The following is a 22,010-nucleotide window of genomic DNA, read 5'->3' as shown; positions in this document are numbered from 1 at the left end:
CTGGCCACTTCCAGGATAAGACAAAGCACACTTTGAGCACAAGGAGAACACAGTTCTGCTCTGGTGACTGCTGAGATGTCACATCCTCCGGAGCAAACTTTTGTTGTTAACGTATGGAAAGATGCATTTGTCTGATATATGGTTAGTTGTCATTATTTTCATAACATGATTTCTTAATGAATAAAAAAGTGCTTTTAACTTGAAATGTTGATTTTATTTGGAAAGACATCCCAAGTGCTGTGCTCAATAACAATATTTTGAGTTTTTTTTTTTTTTTTTTATTCTACGAGCCTAGGCTTCATGAATGGACCAGTTCAGTGTCACTTCGAGCTTCATGTTAATCGATACACACCTACAGTAAAAATGTGTGTTTACCTACTCATGACAACAGTCACTGAAAAGTCTCAATTGTGATTGGCTAGTGTCAGACAGCCACATATGATGTTGGGATTTGTGGGTCTAAATTAATCTAATGCAACACAAAAGCAACTTTTACAAATGTTGTATGACTATTGTATGACTATTTGTATTTCTCTTACTCTATAATTACAAATTCACTGTAATCTTTTATTATCAGAATTGGTTAATATTGCAGAAATATCACTCAAACAGGTGGTTGGCAACCCAGTGCATTAATAGGACAGACGAGGTTATGGTTCTAAACACAATTGTTTCAGATTTTATAATTGTTTTTAACAACATGACGCAAGAGTTGCTGTTTCATCATTTATTGAACAGAATAATAAACATGTTTTTATTTCAAAAAGGTAAATGGTAATACAACTGAAACAAAAAACAATAATAATGACAATTTTACTCTGAAGTCTTTCACGTTTTCATTTTCATAAACATACAGTAATTATATGCATCTTGCTTCAGTGGTCATATTGTGTCTAGTATTGAACAAACTAATAGATGCACTTTCATAATAGTTATGCAATTATAGTATTGGTCCTCAGTGACTAGTTTTAAATGTTAACGAAACAGGAAAAATTAAGGGAAAAAAAGATTTTCATAGCAAAGAGTTATAAATGTTTGACATAAAAAAAACAAAAAAACAAAATCTGCAGTTGATACATAATAATATTGGTCTTTAGTAAGGAGCAAGGATGGACCCTGATTATTGTTATCCTGAATAGTTATAACAGTTGACATTTTGAGAAAGAAAAAAAAACATATGCACTTGAGTTGCTATAATTGCAAATAAAATATTAAGTTCAATAATTACATAGTTCTCCTACCAGTTGTCATAAATGTTTATAATGAAAAAAGAAAGGAAGAAAAAAAACTTGCTCTTCCATACACACAATAGTGGAACTCAGCGAGTAGTCATAAACGCAAACAAAGGTTTAAGTTGTCCCATGATCAATGGGGTATTAAATTGATGAGTAGTCTCAAAGAATCAATATAATATTCACATAACAATTTTCTTAACAACGTCATACACTAACATATATTGATTCTCGGAGAGTAGTTATAAATCAAAAAAAAATACAACAAATCCTTTTCATTGATCCTTTCATTGGGTCTCATATAAAACAAACTACATTTGTGCTTAAGTTATATGGTTGTTCTGAGTAGTAATGTTTCAGTATCACCATATGGCTAACCATGTTTTTAAAAAATCTTAAATGGACTTTTCCAGCATGACAGGTCTGTCTGTCTTGAATCTCTAATTGACATATGCCTCTACTCTAGTGAGAAGCTCATCTGCTTGGTTCACGGCTTGCATTTCATTCTCTGGTTTGAACTGGGTGTTTGGGATGTGGGGATATGGGTGGGAGCTGGGATACTGAGTCTTTTTGGCGTCCACGCCCAGCTTCTTCAGATTTTGCACAATTTGAAGCAGACCTATCAGTTCAGGGTTATAGCAGGAAACATTTGCAGCAAGGGCTGAAATTGAGCTGTTACCAGAAGGTTGACCGTGTCTTTTATACTCTGCAGCCGTGAGAGACTTTTCCACTGCTTGATGGACTTTAAACAGACACCACTCTGTGCTTCCTCCACCAATGTCTTTGTAGGCGGCTTCAAGATCACAGCGAGCCTGCTTGCACCAGCGCTGGGCCTCCTCTTTGTTTGGCCTTGGAACATTTTCATTATGGCTCCAAAAGTTGTAGTTGAAGTTATTAGACCTCCTGGAGAATCTCTCCCGACTATCTCTGTGATGCCTGGCCTCCTGATTCCACTGCTGGAAGAAGTCTCTGAAGTCTGAGTGTCCCCTTGGAGATGATGAGCCTCCAGTTTTGCTTTTGCTTTTTCCTTTGATGAGCTCATCAACCCGATTCTGCAAATATTTGACTGCCTCAGTAGCGAGATCCTCACAGTCAAGGTTCTTGTCAGGATGCCATCTGAGGTACAGCCGTCCGATGGCCTTTTTCCTCTCCTCTGGAGGTAGAGTCCATATCTCTTGCAAACATCTGTCAATTTCCCTTTTAGCTTCATCAATAGAGACTGGTGAGGATCTCGTGGATGATGGGCTTGTGGTTGATGATTGGGAAGAATGTGGCACAGCTCCTAACAGTGGCACCAAGTCCATGGAAGAAGCTTCAGCAGATGTGAAAGTCGTCCCTTGAGGTTTTGGCTTCTTTTCACGCTTGAACTGATATAGGTCAAGGCAACTGACTTCAATAGGCTCATCTTTTCCAATATCTATTTTGTATCTCTGTGAATAATGTCTAAAGTTCCCTGGCTGTTCTTCAACAATTATTGCATAAACATACTTGTTCTTAGTACTATAGCCAACATATTCACCCTCCTCAAAGTTGTTGAGGACATTCATATCTAAGGAATCATTCCATTCTTCTGGTATATCTGTCCCAGGTTTTGGTGGTTTGAGATGGTTTTCAATCTCTGCACTGTCACGGATCCCATGCTTAGCCAGAGCTTTCTGAACCTGTTGCATGTTTTCATAAGCGATAAGTTGTCCAAGGAGTGGGAGGTACTTTGACCCAATTATGTTGCCTAAAAGAACATTGATCTCCTTTGTCAATGTCATATTGACTTCAAGCAGAACATTATAAGTCATGTCATCATTGTGTTTTAAGTAAAACACACAGCCTTGTTGACCTCGTTTGACAAAAACATCAGTTTCAGTGGCAGTTTGATGTAGTGGCTGCTGCTCCAGCCAAAGGTTTGTTTCCAAGTTTTTGCAGCAGGCAATTCGAATTTGACCAAAAATCTTCTCACACATGTCAGAAGCATCTTCTTGTGTTATTTTCCCCTCAGACTGCCCTCTGATAAGACAAATCAGCCCATGTCTGAATGCCGGTGAGGAGAGATGTTTATCAAACCACCCACTGAATTCACAGTCACTCCCAAGCTCACACAACTCAATGTGTGACTCCACTACTCTCTCTTCTGTGACCTGAGACAGCATTTTAGGCTGCAGCGTCAGAGGTAGCATTTTGACCAACTGATGATGTTTGTAGATATCACTACCCAAATGACATTCACTCAGTTTCTCAAGCAACAGGAACTTATTCTGCAGTGCTCCTTCCAGTCTTTTGGTCTCAAACACTGTGTCATTGTAGTACAGTTCACATGCTGGGTACAATTTACCATCCACTGCAGGAAGGTGCAAAGTTTTTACATCATCCAGAACTGACTGCGTTCCTGAAGCTCTGATTAGCTGAAACAACTGATAAACGGCACGTTTCACAGTTTTCACTTGGTTTGGGTTAAGTTGTTGTTTATCACATGAATCAACATAAACTGCGGCCAGCACATTACAGTACTGCCTAGCGGTAGGCTTCTCTGTTACCCCAATTTTCTTGAAGAACAGAGTGTAAATGACATCGTCCTGAGGAATTTGGTACAAATATGGTCTGAACTCATGGTCAAAGGGAAGTTTAAGAGATGCATCATCAGACCTCACAAGTTCTTTGTCCTTCTCAACCAACACAATAGGAAGACCAGCCAGTGGCTTGTTGTCAAATGCATTCTTTTGCAGGAAGTCATAGGAAGATCGAAACACTTTCGCACGGGTTTCAATCAATTTTGCATTATTACAGGGCGACTGACAGATGTTCCTCATGTTGCTGGTTACATACTCTGTAGGTGGTTGTTCATAAGCATCTACGATTTGCTGGAGCTTTGGTGACAGAAAACCTGGTAGATCTATAATTGGCATTGAAGACCAAATCAAATCTTGGTGATTCATTTTCATCAAAGAGCCTCTGATTTTCACAGCAGTTCTCTCAGTGGCAAATGGTTGGTGATAGTTGCACAGTTCTTTTCGAATCGGCACAGGAAGAATGAACTCAATGTTGGCTATGCTCTTCAGAAAGGTTTCGTCTTTATCTGCTTTAGTCAAGGCTTTACTGAAAAGTAACCGTGATTTCTCTTTCAGCTCTTGAAGGTCAAAATTTCCCTTTGCCTCTGATTCTAACTGGTATGCAAATTGTATCATTTCATCTTTTGACACAACATGTTTCATTCCAAGTTCCTTGAGCAGCTCTTTAGGCTGTGTCATGAATTTTGTCAATAGAGATCCATGATTGAGATCCATGAAGAAATGATTGCACTCAGCCCAAAAGCTTTCAGGGACAAATTTCTCTTTGGGCAACATTTTCTTGTATAGCTCAACACTCTGATCAAAGTAGTGTGATGCCGCCTCTAATCTGCCTTGAGAACTGCGAATGAATTTCACTGTCTTCATTGAGGAGATGATTTGGTCCTTATACTCAGAATAATTCAGTGTGAGTAGGAGCTTGAAGCAGTTAACCATCTGACTTTCTGTGAGACTGTGCACAACAGGAAGAATGAACTTTATGAAAAACTCCAAATCAGTCAGTGTTGGGATGTTCAGTGTCTGAGACAGCTCTGAGTTCCTGAGAGTGTTTTTCAGAAAAGTGCAGTTGCAGTTGGGCAGGGTGAACAAATCTGGAAATGTACTTGAATGAGTGCTATCAAGGATGAAAACCTCTTTAGGCTCATCAATCCTCACTCTTTGACCATGCATTGTTTCAAATAATGGCAAGGACTTCAGCTTTCTCTGGTAGTCTTGCTTGTCTTTGGCCTTTGATACTCCAGACTGCAGGAATGTCTGAAGCTCATTCTTCTCTTCATTGGAAAGCTGAGAAAACTCTGAGTGGTTTATGGTATAAACCTGGTCCAACACAGGGGTTTTATCATTCACATTCAATAGTTCAGCAAATAAAAATGTATTTATTTGTTGAACATATATTTCAGTGTCGAGCTTCATAAAACCAAGCTTAAAGAGGATGCCTGTTATGTCATTTTCAAACTGAATGACACTTTTCATGTCTTTCATTTTTTGCAGGAACCGCTTGTTCTCTAACCTTGGACACACAACGGGTAAAATGCAGCAGTCATTGAAGAGCTGCTTCACATCACTGAATGTCTGACCTTGTTTATCATCTTTAGATGTTGCAGGTTTAATTTCACTTGATAAGAATCTCCAAAGTGATTCCAGCCACTTCAGCATTGTTTCGTTTGGGACATGAAGATGACTGTCTGGATCAACTATACAGGTCTCCAGATGGGTCTGTATTAATGGCTTCAGATATTTCACTGCACAGGGAAGTGTCAGGTGCTTGACAAGGTTAAAAGATTGTAGAGTGCCCATGTGTTCTTTATTGGTCGTAAAATTTGCAAATTCGTCATCGTAGCCAGAGAACAGTCTCTCATACACTGAAATCCACTTTGGAGATTCAGAGTTGAACACTCTCAGAACTTTATCTCTTGTGAGAAGAAGTGGAAGCCCATCCAATGCTGTGGAATTGTCTTTGGTTACTTTTTTCGTGAGGAAATCTTTTAAGCAGAAACTCAAGAGTTTTGAACACCTTTCTTCATCTCTGATCAGAGTGGCCTTTATGGGCAGTGGTAACTCCTCATCTGTTTGGGTTGCGTCATTTAGGGTGTTTTCTCTCAGAAAAGTCCGCACAGTTGAAGGACTCACATCTTTCACTTTAATGCCGGCTGATGTGAAGCTTTTCCAAACTTTTTGCATTTCACTAGAAAATGGAACCAATTTCATCCCAAGATCTTCCAGAATGGGATCAATATGATAAGATACTGAATGTGACAGGTGAGGTGCCTCTGTTAATTCTGTTTCTCTGATGTCACACCAGTCAAAAGAGCACTCTGTAAATTTATGGCCAGCTGTTTTACGTGTTGAATGCTTCATTACTGGAATCACTTTAAGGCCTCTGTCTTTGATTGATCTGTACACTTCATGTATCATTTCATGCCAACCCTGATCAACATCTTTGGACACATCTGGCCAAAAACACAAGTAGCAGTCCCTGAAGCATGTCTCAATACTTGACAGAGAGACTTTCTTCTCTGCAATGCTACGACTGATGTGATCAAGGAGATCTGCGTACAATGGAGCAATGACGCTTTGTTTTAATAGTTCATTCCACATAGTTTTCAGACTTTGTCCATCTTCTTTCCAAAGGTTTCTCCTGGAAGAATCTACTTCAAAGTTTGCATTGATATGCACTGGTAGTCCCGTTTCTCCTGGCAAAGGAAGTGAACAAAAAGCTTCTCCACGAAATGGTGTATGGTTTTTTGAGTCCACACGTGCTGCTATCGCTGCTTGGGGAAGTTTGTCTAATGTTGTCTTTTCTCTTATGTTACTGTTGAATGAACCAAACCGTTCTGCAATGATCCATTTACTTTGTCTTTTATCTGAAGTTGAAATCACTGTTTCGTAGATGGCTTGTTGTGGTGTTACTGGTTTGTCAGATTGTAACGTTTGTTGATGAAGTTTTACAAAGGCATCTTTTCTTTCTCTGCTTGTCTCTGGTAGACTTTTTTCAACCTCAAAGATAGTTTTGAGTTCTCCTGAATGTTTGTTGATTGCATGGACTTTAATTTTGCGGATGTTTTTCAGAAACAGAGTTAGTCCTTCAGGATCTTTAGAAAGGGCAGAGCACAGTTCTTGCATGTCTTGATCAGTTACTCCTTGTTGAGATATTTTAGAGCCATTTGCCATGCTACCAATCCTCAGAGGTAATCTGAACATGGTGCCATCTTTTAGAGGAAATTTTTCTGGAAGAAAGGTTTCATAGACATCCATGTACATTTCCTTCAAACTGTCCTCTAGTTTGTAGCCAATGCCCAGTGGTGGTTCGTCTGAATGACATTCAATGTAATCTTGATTGGGATCAGAAATGCACAGTACTTTACCTCCAGTGAGAATAGAGGGGCAGTCCGTTAAATGGTAAACAGAGTTGAATCCAACTCCATATTTTCCTGTCTTCCCTGGTGTGTTGTGCTTCCCACCTTCTCCCAATTGTTGAATGCCATTCAGGTCAGCGTCAGAAAACACCTTGTTGTTGAACACACACAGTGCTGGACCCTGAAGAGGATTCCATCTCTCCCCAAATGTTTTCACTGTGCCATGCTGGCGTTTGTCCCAAACAAAGTGAATTTCTGTTGCCTCTGCATCATCAGCATTTTGGATCAACTCTTTAAGGATATCTTTCTTTGCTGGATAGGCTGAAATTATGTTTTTAATCCGAACCGTTAGTTGTTCTCGCTGTTCAAACTGAAAGGAAAATGGTAAAATGTTCTTAGCAACGTGCTCCTGCAGAGTATGATGCCTTGTTGTCTTGATTCCAAAGTGGAGAGCCATAGGACGTGCGATATTCTCGTGGCATAATGTGACATCTGGAATCACTGGTATCCATGGGCTGTCATTGTAAAAGAGTTTATGTGCAGGTTGTAAAACTCCATGTTCATTAGGTATCAAACAGTCACCTGGCGTTTTCTCTTCGGCCTCAAATATCCCTTTGTTTAAAATCATGAGGCACATTGACAGATCTTGTTTTGGCAGGGGCTTGTTTCCATGATGACGGTCCAAATCTTTGAGTACAGTTAGAAACTGACTGATTGTAAAATCTTTCGGAATACCTACACTTTCCCAGAGCTTTCTGAAATTTGCAAAGGCCAGTGGAAGTACATGAAGGTAGGGTTTTGCTTCAAATTGCCCATTTTCAGCCACACAGTCCACATTTATAAATCTACTGCCAGCAAGGATGAAAGGGAATGACTTGGCCCTGTGGGACATGAAAGTGGAATCCCCCAAATCAGTGAGCCACTGATCTAGAAACCTATAGCATTCATGTGCTATTTTGTGCAACACAAGTCCATCAATTGATTGAGTTTTCTTGGATGCTTCTTGCAGCTGCTGAAGCACTGTCTCATGGCTTGGACTGTCCTGAACTCTCAACATTTTTAGTACTGGATCATTGTGATGTATTTTCAGATTCCTATCCAGCACAGGTTGGGTCATGTTAACAAGAAGGGAGCATGTGTCACTGAAAACATCGTTGGGCCTTCTAAGTGTCACATTTCCATCCATTTTTGTATCACCGGGAGAATTTGCTGGCAGAAATTCAGTCATCCTCAGTGTTTGCCAGTGGGGAGAGTCTTCATCATGCATGGGATCTTTCATACGTTCAAGGAGGCATTTCAACTGCCCATATGCTTTCTCTCTGTCAGTCTTCCATGTTTTGGTGATTGTGGCTGATTTCTCTGTAATGTCTTCCAATGAGAGATGATCACTTGCCATTCCAAGTTCCAACAGACGCGTAATCCTTTTGGGGGAGCAAAAGTCTTTTTTGGTCCCACCAAGCAAGCGTCCCTCTTCTGGTTCAAAAAGACAAGCTACTTTTCCTGATGGATTCACAAGTTTGTTGATACACTGGAGTTGTCCACTTGTTGTGGGGATACATGGGTAGTGGACCAACAGGTTGTCAATTTCTTTGGTGTGAAGGTCAATTGCATGTAACACAAGAGTATCTCTACTCTGAGGGTCCATGGTGCCAATGTTGTTAAACACCACTTCCTGGTAAAACTTCTTCCAGCCCCATGTTCTGTTCTGTAGAACCTTTTCTAGGCCTGCATGTTTGAAGCCATTTCTCAGCCACTGTGGAAGAGGAACAACATAGTTGGGTGGTTTTACATATTTCTTGCACACCTCCATTGCAAGGGCACTCATGTCTTTATCCTTTTCAGTGCTCTCATGCAGAAATATGGCACTGTTCATTGAGCACCAATGTTCTCCATCACTGAACAGCTCTGGGCCAATGGGATGCTGGGCCACAGTGGAGTAGAATGCATCCACCAAAGACTTGAAAGTTTCACTCACTTTCTCTCGGTCCGGCCAAAAGGTGTGATAACAGTAGGTTTCCATTTGTTTGTTTTCGGACATTTTCTTTAGTGCCAAGAGTGTGGTAACATATGCTGTCACTACAGGATCCTGAAGAAGAGCTTTGTTCCAGTCATGTTTCACTCCACTTTCCCACAGGCCTTTGCGGTTGCTTGTCACAGCAAATGTTCCATTTACATTCACTGGTAGACCTGTGTGAATGGACAGAGGAAGGAAGCAAAATGCCTGTCCCACAAGATCAGTTTGTGATGGGACTAGTTTACCAGTTTCTGGATCATTTTGCAGAGGTACAGCAATCCCCCCAATAGGCAAAGAGAACTGGGCTTGCTTGTTTTCTTGAAGGGCCATCTCCAGTGATTTATGTGTTCCAAAGCAGTTGTACAGGACCCAGGACTGGACTTCAGTTACACCTGATAACTGACTGGTGATCTGGACAATACTGACTGTGGAGCAGTCAATTACCTCTTTGCATTTTACATCAAGTTTCATCAGTGATTTCTCAGCCTGGTGCTGCTTTGATACACTAGTTTGATCTGGGATCATTATTGTACTCTGAGTGGTTTTTGAGACAGTGAAGACAGTTTCTTTTTCATCATCTCTTGGTGGAGTGGAAGCATTGCTTGGGATACTTTGAAGAGATAATACATTGACATTCTTCAGAAAAAGCAGGTGACTTTGTGAACTGTTTGTAAGATGCTGCTGAAAAGCGACAATATTGTGTTTGTAATACACCTTTGTGTTTAGTTCTGACATGGCAGCTTCTTTTTCAGTTCGGAAAGGTAGTTTGATCAGTGTACCCAGATATGGTTCATGAGCACTTTGTCTGGTGAAATCAAAAATACGCTCATAAGGTCCAAACTGTCCAGGAAACCAATGGAAAAGTCGCTGCTGAGAAAGATCAAGCTTGATTCCAGGATTTGTTTTGTGCTTGATGTGGTTTTTGAGGTGAGTTACATTTGGATCAAGTATGAGAAGACTGTTGCCACTGAGGATGGAGGGAACATCTGTCACATGATACACAGTATTGAATCCAAGACCAAACTTTCCAATTTTTTCCACATTGTTTTCTTTTGAGGCGGATCCAACTCTGACAATATTTTGCCAGTCCGCAGCTGTGAACTGTTCATCATTGAATGCCCAAAGACAAGGTCCTTGACAAAGGGCCATCTCAGGGTCAATAAGACTTTCAGGGGCATCCTTGTGGACTCTGAAATCCATCAAGAATTTGCAGGTCCTTGCCCCAGCATCTTCTGCGTTTTGAATGAGTTCCTTGAAGATGTCACTGTCCTCATCATATTCTTTCAGAATGTTTTTAATCCTTGTTGTTATTGGCTCAGATTGTCCACACTGTTCTATTCCCACTATCTCTGGACCGAGGATGTAGGTACTCAGAAATCGAATGTTCAACCATTCTGCTGCTGCTTTTGGGATTTCCTCATGTAGGACATGGATTTCCTCCTGGCTGTACTTAAGCTCTGTCAACCCATTTTTGCTTAAGTCACAGAAGACTGCTGTGGACCGTGGTTTCAGTGTATACTGCTCACCGTCTATGATGACTGGCACTGGGATGTCATCCTGAACTCTCTTTTTTTCCCTCCAGAGCCAATTGATGATTTCTATTGATACTTTTACCTCAGGGGAACTTGCAAGTGGCTGCTGCCTGCCTTCAATAGTTCTTTGGATAGAATGAAGTATGTCAATTATTTCCTCATCTGAGAGCACTGTTCTCACACCAAAATTCATGAGCAGCTTCTTGTATGACCGAAACTCATTTGGCACCTTCCCAATGTAAGAGCTCAGGTCTAGATCATGTGGATAGTCAAGAACTAGATCCTGTGGTGAAACAAATTTGTTGTGGCACCACAGCCAGTGTGTGCCCCTATTTATCAGTTTTGTAAATTCTGAAAGGTAGTCTTGCATGTGTTTATAAATGCTAAACAGCTCAGTTTTGAACTCTGCATCTGTGTCAGGATCAGCCATTTTCTGTACTTTCAAGGTTAAGACTGATAAATTCTCAACCACTTTTTCAGGTGGAGGTCTGCATTGGAGGCCAAGTCTCCTGCTATCTCTGCTATTTAGCTTTGCCACCAGAGGCATTACATGCCCAACAATGTCTTTGAACACAGAATCTCTTATTTCATTTGGGCAGAAGAAGCCACTCTCTTGAGAAATGTCATTGCGTTGTTTTTTGTGATTTCCAGGTTTATCACATGGGATCCACTTAAGCATTTTGAGGTGTTCAAGCTGCTCGTAGGAAAACTTTGAAAGTAGATTATTAGCATCCAACATTTTTAAGAGCACCTGGGCTCTTTTGAGAGCCTCTGTGTGAGAGTCAACATGCAGTTTGTCAATCTGTGTGGCGGCATGCAAAAAATGTTGAGGTGTCACATCTACTTCTTTATTTAGCAATCCAAGTTCTGTCAGGCTTTCAAGCATCTGCGATGGATGAGTGTATGGATGTGGCGGGAAGAAGCCAGACTCAAAAATGACTTTAAAATCTTGAATTCTTGGATCAAAAAAACATGAGGCTCTCTTCAGCTCTCCATTCACCTCAATGAAACTCAAGCGTTTGCATCTATTTTTCAAAGTCTGATTCTGAGAGAAAAGGATATTACCGTGCTGTAAAATCCAAATCATGATTTTTTCAGTGTCTTCTCTGCCACAAGAATTCTTCTCAATGCAGTCTATGAGGAGATTTGATGCTTCAGCCGTGTGCAAGACATTAACTCTGAGGAGCTTTAACAGTTTGTGATCAACCTCGGTGGCACACTGCACAACTGAATCAGGCATAGGGAGCTCTGTTGGAATTGTTAGGCCAGAGATTAAGTAGACAGCCTGTTTTGATTGAGCTGCAACACTTGATCCTTTCATGGTTTGAAACAGAGGTAATTTTGAGAGTAAATCTCTGTCACACTTTGAGAGAGAATCCAGACGAGAAAGATAATCTTTCAATTCTTCTCGCACTTTGTGAGAGGCCATCTTGAGTTCTTCAATGAGATGCTGCGAATCTAAATTCACCAAGATTTTCATGACGCTGCTTGGAGACGTGCACAGCACATACCGATGTAGGTCAACATGTTGGAGCCACTCATTTCCCCTCACCACTGTGCCACCAGCTTTGGTCACAAACTGAGCTATTTCTTCTGGCAAGCTATTCTGATTGCTTGTTTGGAAAATGAGGGTTGTGTTCTGATGTAGTTGTGCTAGTGCTACAGACTGACTGACAGACAATGGACTGACTGGTATTAATGGTATACCTGTGAAACAACTTAACTCTGTGAAGTGGGTGTTGAGAAATGTCCAGAATTCTTGGAGCCAGTCTAAAGGTGGATGTTGACTGCTGGTGATGTCCCAGGTGACAGGCCTAGCTGTTGTCTGCTTCCAGTCCTGTGGCAAATACTTCCTTGTATATTCAACCACCTTGTCTGGATCAATGTTGATGACCTTGAAAACCTCTGAAACACAGAATTTTAAAAATGTATGAAAAGATAGTAGCTATAGTATGACAAATGCAAACTGTGCCATTAAAATGCTATTCATACTTTTTCTGGACAGTTCTCTCAGGTGGGCAATGCAGGCTTTGCTTAGATCATCTGGGATGAAGAGGTGTTTGCAGCACGGCAGCAATGTCCTGCACAGAGGATACTTTTTTTTTTATTCTTCATGCAACACAATCAACATAATTTTTGAGGAGAACATAGCAGGGGATTTTAAAAAGTAGATATGTGACACTTCCTAACATCTAAGAAAATGAAAGGCACCATGAATGTATCATTACACATTTGATAATAGGTGTGGTTCCTACCTTGGAAATTGATTGCTGTCGATCAAAGCAATGTCCTCCTCCCTATCAGTGAAAGATCTGAAAGAGCCATCACTGAGTGGAAGCAGCTGAAGACCCTTGAGTTCTCCATATTTTCCATCACTCAAAATGTACTCTAAAAGACAGAGCCTGTCATGTTTAGAGATGTTGTGCACACCGATCCTACGAAGAGTGTCCCTTAGGAAAGTTGGAGTCACGTGTTTTAGGGTACTCAAGTGTGGGTAGGCTTCATTAATAGCTCTTGTGACACTCTCTGGTAGCGTCACAAGATTTTCTCCACAGGAAACCAAAGTCCTTTTAATGGCAGCCAGTATGTCATGGCTCGTTGGACCATTACATGGGAACAGAGCTTCTGATGGAGTGATGAACTTCCTTTCGTCTTTGGCAAGAGACAGGACAGCCACGTTCTGCCTGAATAAGTGACTAAGAACATCCAGAGCAACGGCATGCCACTTGTCACTGTGCTGTAGCCGGGCAAGATCAGGCCAGAGATTGTATACGGAGGCGACAGGGAGCATAAACCGTTGTGCAAGTTTGATGGCATCTTGAATGATCATGAGATATGCCTGTGGGAGCACCTCCTTCATCAGCAGTTCATTCCACATAGCATGTTCATCATGTTTCTGGTCTTCCTCTTGCCACTTGATGTGTCGTCTGTTGTCTGTCAGACCAAAGCATGCGTTGACATAAACTGGGAGTCCAGTCTTGTTTGATTCATTGTTTGGGAGGGGGAGAAAGCAGCTTAGTCTACTCTCACTGCAGTCCCTCCTCTCACCACAAGGGAATGCCAAGTCAACACGAGGGAAAAAGCTCAACTTTTCTGCGAGTGAATCAAGATTTTCTATGTTGCCTGCTTTCATGGTGCATGTTGTCACAAGCCACTTTGTTTCTTTCGGTGTGTCTGAGTGTAGGGAAATCACTTTGAACTTGGTCGAACCTGTAGTGATTGTCTCGTCTTCTGGCCCCAAAATTACATCTGTGGGGAGTGATGATTTCACCTGAAGCCTGGGGTTAACAGTGCCATCTATGCCAATATGTATCAATGACACAGAGGTCACGTTTTTGAGGAACAGGAGGCTCAACTCTGCATCTGTGATGAAGCTATTAAACAGCTCCACCACCTTGCCTGAGTCATAGAGATTATCTGAAATATCTGATGCTTCATTGCGCAAAGGGAATCTGAAAATTGTCCCATTAAATTTCTGATCCTCCATGACAACTTTTGACCACTCTTGTCCGCTTACAAGCGAAACTATGTCTCGAAAGGGTTGGAACTGATCGTGCATGGTCATCAGAGCTTCTTGGTGTTCTGTATCAGCCAAAGACCACAGAAAACCTGGATTCCTTTCTCCAAATATGTTTTCTTGGGGGTCGAATACACCAAGGTAACCTGAACTGAATATGGTTGGCACATCTGTGAATAAAGTAAAAAAAAAAAAAATTAATTACCTACATATTATGTTGTCTAAAGATTATTACATAACATAGACAACAGACTATAAGGTGACAATAAGGTGAATGTGTAGCAATTGCACATATTCTCACCTGTTGTGTGATATACAGAGTTGAAGCCGATTCCAAACCTCCCGACTCTGTTTGGGTCATTGCGCTTGACACTCCTCCCTGCATTCTGAATTCCATCCCAGTCTTCTTCAGTGAATGCAGCATTGTTGTAGGCATAGAGGGAAGGACCTTTACAGGAAAAAAAAGTTTCAACCAAACATATTTATGATGAGATTAGATTCATACATGTGTAATGCTCTCTGGTCTCTACTGTTTATTTTGTCACAGCATAAACTGAATCAGGAAGAAACACTTTAGAGGCTGAAGTTGTAAAAACATATGAAATGGGTGCACTAAAACGTATTGCAACATGTTGGTATCTAATATTGCTCCCATTGTCTCCTATAAATGCATGCAGGAACATATGGTTTAGCCTATTATGGAAACTTTAGCATGGTACTGCCACTTTATCAAGTGATCATGTTAACCAAGTTTGTGTCTGTTCACCAGTAAATAGGCCGTCAAGATCACAAATGAGAAAAAAGTTTTTGCCAACCTCATTGAATTATGGGTGGAAAATGACATGGAAACAAACATGCACAACATAGAAAACCCCTTGAGCCCCATACTAGGGAATAGTAGATCATTTTGCTGGAAGTTTGGCAACCTGTGCAATCAGGCTACTTCCTATGTACTGCTGTTGTTGCTGTCTTTCTATATGCATACAGTATTTCTTTGGAATAATACATTATGACTGATGTTGAACCACTCATAACACTGCTCTTTCCCAGCTACCCTACACACCTTGGTATTTTCCCAGTTCATCAGTCCAAAGGTTATCGGTCCCATAGCTCCTCTCATCATGGATGAAAACCACCTCTGTGGCTCCAGCATCATCTGCATTTTGAATCAGCTCCTGTTGACAAATAAAAACGTAAACAGAGCTTAGCAGACCAAAGCTAACAGTCTAGTATGTCCACATTCCTCTGGACTACCATCTCTGTGACAAGCTCCAAATATGGGACACATTAATCAGTCCCTGCATACTATTTGTCTTCCACTCTGCCATTGTTATTTGCACATAGCGCATAGTGACATCATGTAATTTCCAGCATGTCTTCATCCAATGTGCACTGTACTCAGGGTCTAATCAGCCAGAGTAATTAAAAACATCTTTATGGATATGCAGAGCTATGAATCAGCAATTGATTATCATCGACATGTCTTACTCACTGAGCTTTTGACCATCTAAAATCAGCTTGACCCTCTTGTCAAAGACACACCTAAACCAAAGTCCTATGTTTATCTGGGTTATCACGCTCAGTTTTAGTGGAGTCGACTATGGTGATTGTGGAGGCTGTAGTTAATTGTGCTTGAACTGTATAACATTATTTCTAATACTTGTCTATCCTTATTGACATAAATCCTGACACCTTACACTGGGAAAAGTACAGATATAGTGATGTATTGTGTGTACAGATAGTGTCATTGAAGGCTGAAACAGACCAAGCTGATTCAGTGTCACCGTCTGCCTGGTGTTGATCATGCATTGTCACATTGTACTGGGGCACATTTAAATGTATCTGTTTACCCAGAATGTTTGCAAATACATATGCAAATAAATTTACCTGTTTTCTGTATCAGCAGCCATCCTGCTTTTCATACCAAAAGACCAAGGGTGTATACACAAGATCAAAAGCCTCATGCTATTAGAGGTTTGTAATCAATTAGAAAATATGATATGTATGTATTATGATCAGTATTTGACAAATGAGCACTGTACCAACCTTCAGAATTTGTCCACCATCTGGATATCGACGCAGAATATCTTTCAGGTAGTCAATGAAGGGTGGTGCTGTTTGCCCGAAGGACGTTCTAAACAAAGCAGGAGAGAAAGAGTTAAAAATTCAAATCAAACACTCAGGGTCAGATAAACAGTGCATACTTTACATTTGAATTCTTGAGGTGCTTTACTTGAAATCTGATCCTAGATACCAAGTGTTTCCTGGTTGACCACAGAAGAATGGGTTGGTTGAGTACAATGGACTCAAAACATAACATTCAACTTGAATGAAGTTGAATGTTAATCATTCAACTCATTGAATGATTAACATAGTTAATCATTCAATTCACCTTGGTGGTTCAAGCATATTACCTGTGACTTTCTAAGCCTTAAATGCCTTATTAATGATTTAGTGATGCCAGTTTCCATTTTGAAGTCTGAAAAGGATGCAGATTAAACTCACCGAGCATTTTTCTTCTTCTTTGAACTCATCCTTCTTGATTTGAGCACTGTAACAGAGTCAGAGCATTGTGACAAATGCACCACCACATCCATCACAATAACTGGCAATAACTCAACACTGTAAGACTGTAAGCACTTCTAACAAGACAAACAAGAATAACAAATAAGATAATTATTTAAAGCAGAAGTAAGCGGTCCGGTCGTTTTCGCTAATGCTGCGTTCCAGGTAGGCTTTTGAAACCGTAAATTACAGCTTCAAGTCACAACTTACGACTTTGTAGCGTTTCAGGCAACCCACTCGCGTTTCTCCGACCTGTTTTACCTGTGAAAGTGCACTATAACGGCCACTCGTAACTTCTGACCCGTGAACTCGTACCAGATTGAACTGGTATGACTTCACAGGTCGGAAAAACACGAGTTACGAGTTTCCTTGAACGCACCATAACAGTCCTCGTCCCTACGTCACCACATTCACGGCGTCCCTTGGCTGCACACACAGCCCTGCATGCCGTTCTCTCTCCTCATTGGATAAAAACAGTAGGATACGATAAATGTTTTCTCCTCGGCTCAGAGCAGAGCAGAGGGACTGACAGACCCGTGTTTCGGTCCAAACACTCTATGTAAGTGATTGCTGTCGGAAGATATAACTATTTAAGACTTATATTAACACAAATATATCACTTACTTCTGCTTTAAGTTTGGCTGGAAGAGCCTAATTAGGTACTTTATAACACCCTCCCAGAAGTCTCACTATGAACTCTCCTGTCTGCTGGAGGAACTGTGGAAATCAAAGTGCAACCACTACCATGTTTTTTGGGACTGCCCTGTCATGAGGGACTACCCTACTGGAGAGAAATACACAATGCCCTACAATACAATATCTTCAAATGTGAAATACCCCTTGATAAACATTTAATGAGTATGTTGCTGGTGGCCTGTAAAAAGAGTATTACCAGGAAATGGTTACCACAGGAGAGCCCAACCTTAAAGGGATAGTTCACCCAAAATTCAAATTTCACTCATTATCTACTCACCCTCATGTCGACTAAGGGCTGGGAGAAGTTTCAGAGTCCTCCGTGCCTTCTCTGAGTTACGGGGGGCTCGGCGCAGCACTGCATGCCCATATGACGGTTGCGAATGGGCCTCACTTTTCTTTGTCCAAAAAGACACACCAAAAAACATCCAAATACCTCCATAGTGCTCGTCTGTATTGAAGCCCCAACATGAGAAATTGTTCAGAAAAAATTAAATAAGTCTATATTTCAAGCCTGTTTGTAGCGGAAGCTCACAGTGTCTCAGTTCACTGCTTTGCCTGTGTCTCTGCAAATCTCGCGCAATTGGCATTGACACCCAGTTCACGGCTCCGCAAATCGCGCAAGATTCCGGCAGAGGAACATTTCGGGGCTTCAATACAAGACGGACATTACAGACGAGCACTATGGAGGTATTTGGATGTTTTTTGGTGTGTCTTTTTGTTACAAAGACAGTTGGTATCCATTTGCAACCGTTATATGGACATGCACTGCTATGCCGAGACCCCCTGTAACTCAGAGAAGGCAAGGAGGACTCTGTATGAGTGAAATTTCAATTTTGGGTGAACTATCCCTTTAAAGTACTGTAGAAGAAATTTGTCACTGTTTCTCCCCTGTGTGAAGCCACTGCTTTTGCATTTGCAAAGGGGTCCTTGGAGTCTTTAGGAACTAATCTTAGTGTTTAGGCCTCTCGAGTCTGAAAGACTCAAATCTCTGATGCTTAGTTTCAAGCTGCTGGTTAAAGCAGAAGTAAGCGATATTTTTGTGTTAATGTAAGTCTTAAATAGTTCTATCTTCCGACAGCAATCACTTACATAGAGTGTTTGGACCAAAACACGGGTCTGTCAGTCACTCTGCTCTGCTGTAAGCCGAGGAGAAAACTTTTCTTGTATCCTACAAGTTTTATCCAATGAGGAGAGAGAACGGCATGAAGGGCTGTGTGTGCAGCCAAGGGATGCGCCTGAATGTGGTGACGTAGGGACGAGGACCAATAGATCCATGATGAGGACGGGGGCTGCTAACTCCATCAGCTGACAAGACGTTATGGTGCGTTCAGGGCAACCTGTAACTCGTGTTTTTCCGACCTGTGAAGTCGTACCAGTTCGATCTGGTACGACTTCACGGGTCGGAAGTTACGAGTGGCCGTTATAGTGACTTTCACAGGCAACAGGTCGGAGAAACGCGAGTTGCGGGTTGCCTGGAACGCTACAAAGTCGTAAGTCGTGACTTGAAGCCGTAACTTACGGTTTCAAAAGCCTGCCTGGAACGCAGCATTAGCCAAAACGACCGGATCGCTTACTTCTGCTTTAATGAAGGCTTTTTTTTCTCCCCAATACACCAGCCTGGGATGCAAGCAGGTGGAGAGGAGTCACACAGTACAATACTTTGCAAGAGGTCAGCCTTTTGACAGATAATGACTAGGTTCACATAGTATGGATTTTCACTCCTGAATTATCTGATTTTGATTTAGCTATGTCTCACCTAAAGCTTAAATCTGTTGTGTAAATATAGGAGCACACACACAAAAAAATCTTTATAACCCCTCCCTGCTGAATTAAGACAACAGCAGTACGCTAGACAGTGTAGATGTATGAATTAGATAGCCTACATTATACAGAAATGAGGAAGAGGTTATACTAATTTATTCAAATGTCCCACTGATTTAATCAATTAGGAAATTCACTTTTTTCTCTCCATAATTCTCTATAAATACACTCCATTACATCACATAGCCTACAGCAGATTTGTTTTGTAAAGGGACCAACGCCTACCTCAGTCATGTCAGTCCGGAGGGCCGCATCAGCTGTGCTCTTGTCGAGTTCAAGGAAAAGAATGATGCTGTATCAGTTGCGCTGCAAATAAAAAGCAGGTGATGCCCAACCCCAACAGCACACCCACTCACATTTTCTTTCGTTTCCTTTGCAGACAAACAGCGAAACGAAACTTAAACTGGCACCCAAACATGATATCTGTCCGGATGGTTTCCTCTCAACTCTCCGATGAAACGAAACTATTCTTAACGACAGGAAGGACTTTGAGCTTTTCACAACGACAGGGTGTATTCACAACTGCAGTGTTAGTGCGCACTAAATTTAGATCACACTAAATTTGGTCCCGTTTGGGTCAGTGTGAAAGCACATCGCACTCTAATGCGCACCAAAACTAGTGCGGCCTGGAGGTGGTCTCGGTTCGGCTCCAGCTGAACTCTGGTGCACTAGTTCAGTGGTTCCCAACCTTTTTCTCAAGGGACCCATATTTTTACCATTGAAAACTTTGGTGACTCCCCCCCCCCCCACAGCATGGAACAGACAATCAGGAGAACCTGTGTATGATTACAACATATTTCTTCAGAACTTGTACTTTTAAAAATATAATTGTGTTTTTAAAAGTACAAGTTCTGAAGAATATGTTGTAATTTTACACAGATTTTTTCTCATTGTTCCATGCAGTTTTTCAAATTCATTGTGACTGATATTGCCCTGCTGTATTATGTATGTAATGTTTTAAAACTGTTGATATTCAATCATCTATTGGCCTATAATTTATTTGTTTATCTATTTAAATACACAAATAAATGTTTAATGTGGCCCTTGAATTTAGTTGATTTTGTCACATATATGAATTAAATGCTTAGCCTACTCATTTATTTAACATTTTAATTACATTAAAATTATTAAACCCTTTAAAATCAAGAGGGCTTCGCAACCCCCTGGATCTTTGGCGCCCCCCTTGGGGGGTCCCGCCCCCCAGGTTGGGAACCACTGGACTAGAGCACTGGAATAAGAGAGACACGCATTGTCCAATGGAAGCGCCTCCTGATGGGTTTAAGGTATATGACTGAAGTCAAGCCAGCCCACACTTTGAAATCCTTGGTCAAGCCAGCCCACACGTTGTTTTAAGGTGCGCGCATATACGGCACATTACGGCAAGAGCGAGAAAGTGCCCGTAAAATGAAAGCAACGCCCCCGAAACGTCTGATGTTGCATTTCAAAATAAAAGCCAGCCTTTCAAAAGAAAAGCCTTTAACACTGCATTTGTGTACATTTACAGTATTATTTTAAGAAAAACTGCTAGTTATTACTGTACCATTCCACTCCAGACTGATAGTACTCGACCTGAAGATGATACCCAGAAATAATCAGACCAATCTGATGTGGAATTTCAGAATAAAAGCCCTCTGAACTTGCATATTTTAAAGTATTTTGTGTACATTAAACAGTATAATTTTATTTTAAACTGCTAGTTATTACTGTACCATTCCACTTCAGACTGATAGTACTCGACCTGAAGATGATACCCAGAAATAATCAGACCAATCTGATGTGGAATTTCAGAATAAAAGCCCCCTGAACTTTGATATTTTTTGTGTACATTTACAGTATCATTTTTTTTAAAACTGCTAGTTATTACTATACCATTCCACTTCAGACTGATAGTACTCGGCCTGAAGATGACACCCAGAAAATATCAGACCAATCTGATGTGGAATTTCAGAATAAAAGACCTCTGAACTTGCATATTTTGAAGTACTTCTTGTACATTTACAGTATCATTAAAAAAAACCTACAAGTTATTACTGTACCATTCCACTTCAGATTGATAGTACTCGACCTCAGGATGACACCCAGAAAAAATCAGGGCGATCTGATGTGGAATTTAAATGATACTGTAAATGTACACAAAGCACTTAAAAATATTAAATTCAGAGGGCTTTTATTCTGAAATCCCACATCAGATTGGTCAATTTTTTTCTGGGTGTCATCCTCAGGCCGAGCACTATCAGTCTGAAGTGGAATGGTACAGTAGGCCTAATAACTAGCAGTTAAAAAAAATGATACTGTAAATGTACACAAAAATATCAAAGTTCAGGGGGCTTTTATTCTGAAATTCCACATCAGATTGGTCTGATTTTTTCTGAGTGTCATCTTCAGGTCGAGTACTATCAGTCTGAAGTGAAATGGTACAGTAATAACTAGCAGTTTTTTTTTTAAATGATAGACTACTTTTAGTGTATATAAATGCAGTGTTCAAGGCTTTTATTTTGAAAGGCTGGCTTTTATTTTGAAATGCCACATCAGACGTTTCAGGGTCATTGCTTTCATTTTAGGGGCACTTTCTCGCTCTTGCCGTAATGTGCCGTAGGCTATATGCGCGCACCTTAAAACAACGAGTGGGCTGGCTTGACTTCAGTGGTATATTGCAAAAGTGCCCAAGAACTGACATCTCATTGTTGGTGAATGAGCAAGCAAGTGCGATAGGCTACTT

General features: G+C 40.9%; 1 protein-coding gene across 1 annotated transcript; it reads right to left on the bottom strand.

The window, feature by feature from the left end:
* Positions 1–1,672: 1,672 nt before the first annotated feature.
* LOC311005015 (sacsin-like) lies at positions 1,673–19,559 on the bottom strand (the record flags this gene model as incomplete). The annotated part of the gene is made up of 8 exons (XM_083997284.1): positions 19,517–19,559; positions 16,715–16,760; positions 16,256–16,343; positions 15,273–15,384; positions 14,511–14,657; positions 12,948–14,379; positions 12,685–12,773; positions 1,673–12,597 (listed from the first exon to the last, which is right to left on the bottom strand). The coding sequence occupies exons 2-8, from the start codon at positions 16,741–16,743 to the stop codon at positions 1,673–1,675; spliced, it is 12,822 nt and encodes a 4,273-aa protein (XP_083853410.1). The 5' UTR covers positions 16,744–16,760; positions 19,517–19,559.
* Between the last annotated feature and the right edge of the window lie 2,451 nt (positions 19,560–22,010).

Source organism: Trachurus trachurus (assembly GCF_905171665.1).
Source record: "Trachurus trachurus genome assembly, chromosome: 21".
NCBI lineage: Eukaryota > Metazoa > Chordata > Actinopteri > Carangiformes > Carangidae > Trachurus > Trachurus trachurus.
Note: the sequence above shows the minus strand (reverse complement) of the source record. Positions and strands in the feature narration are given on the sequence as shown.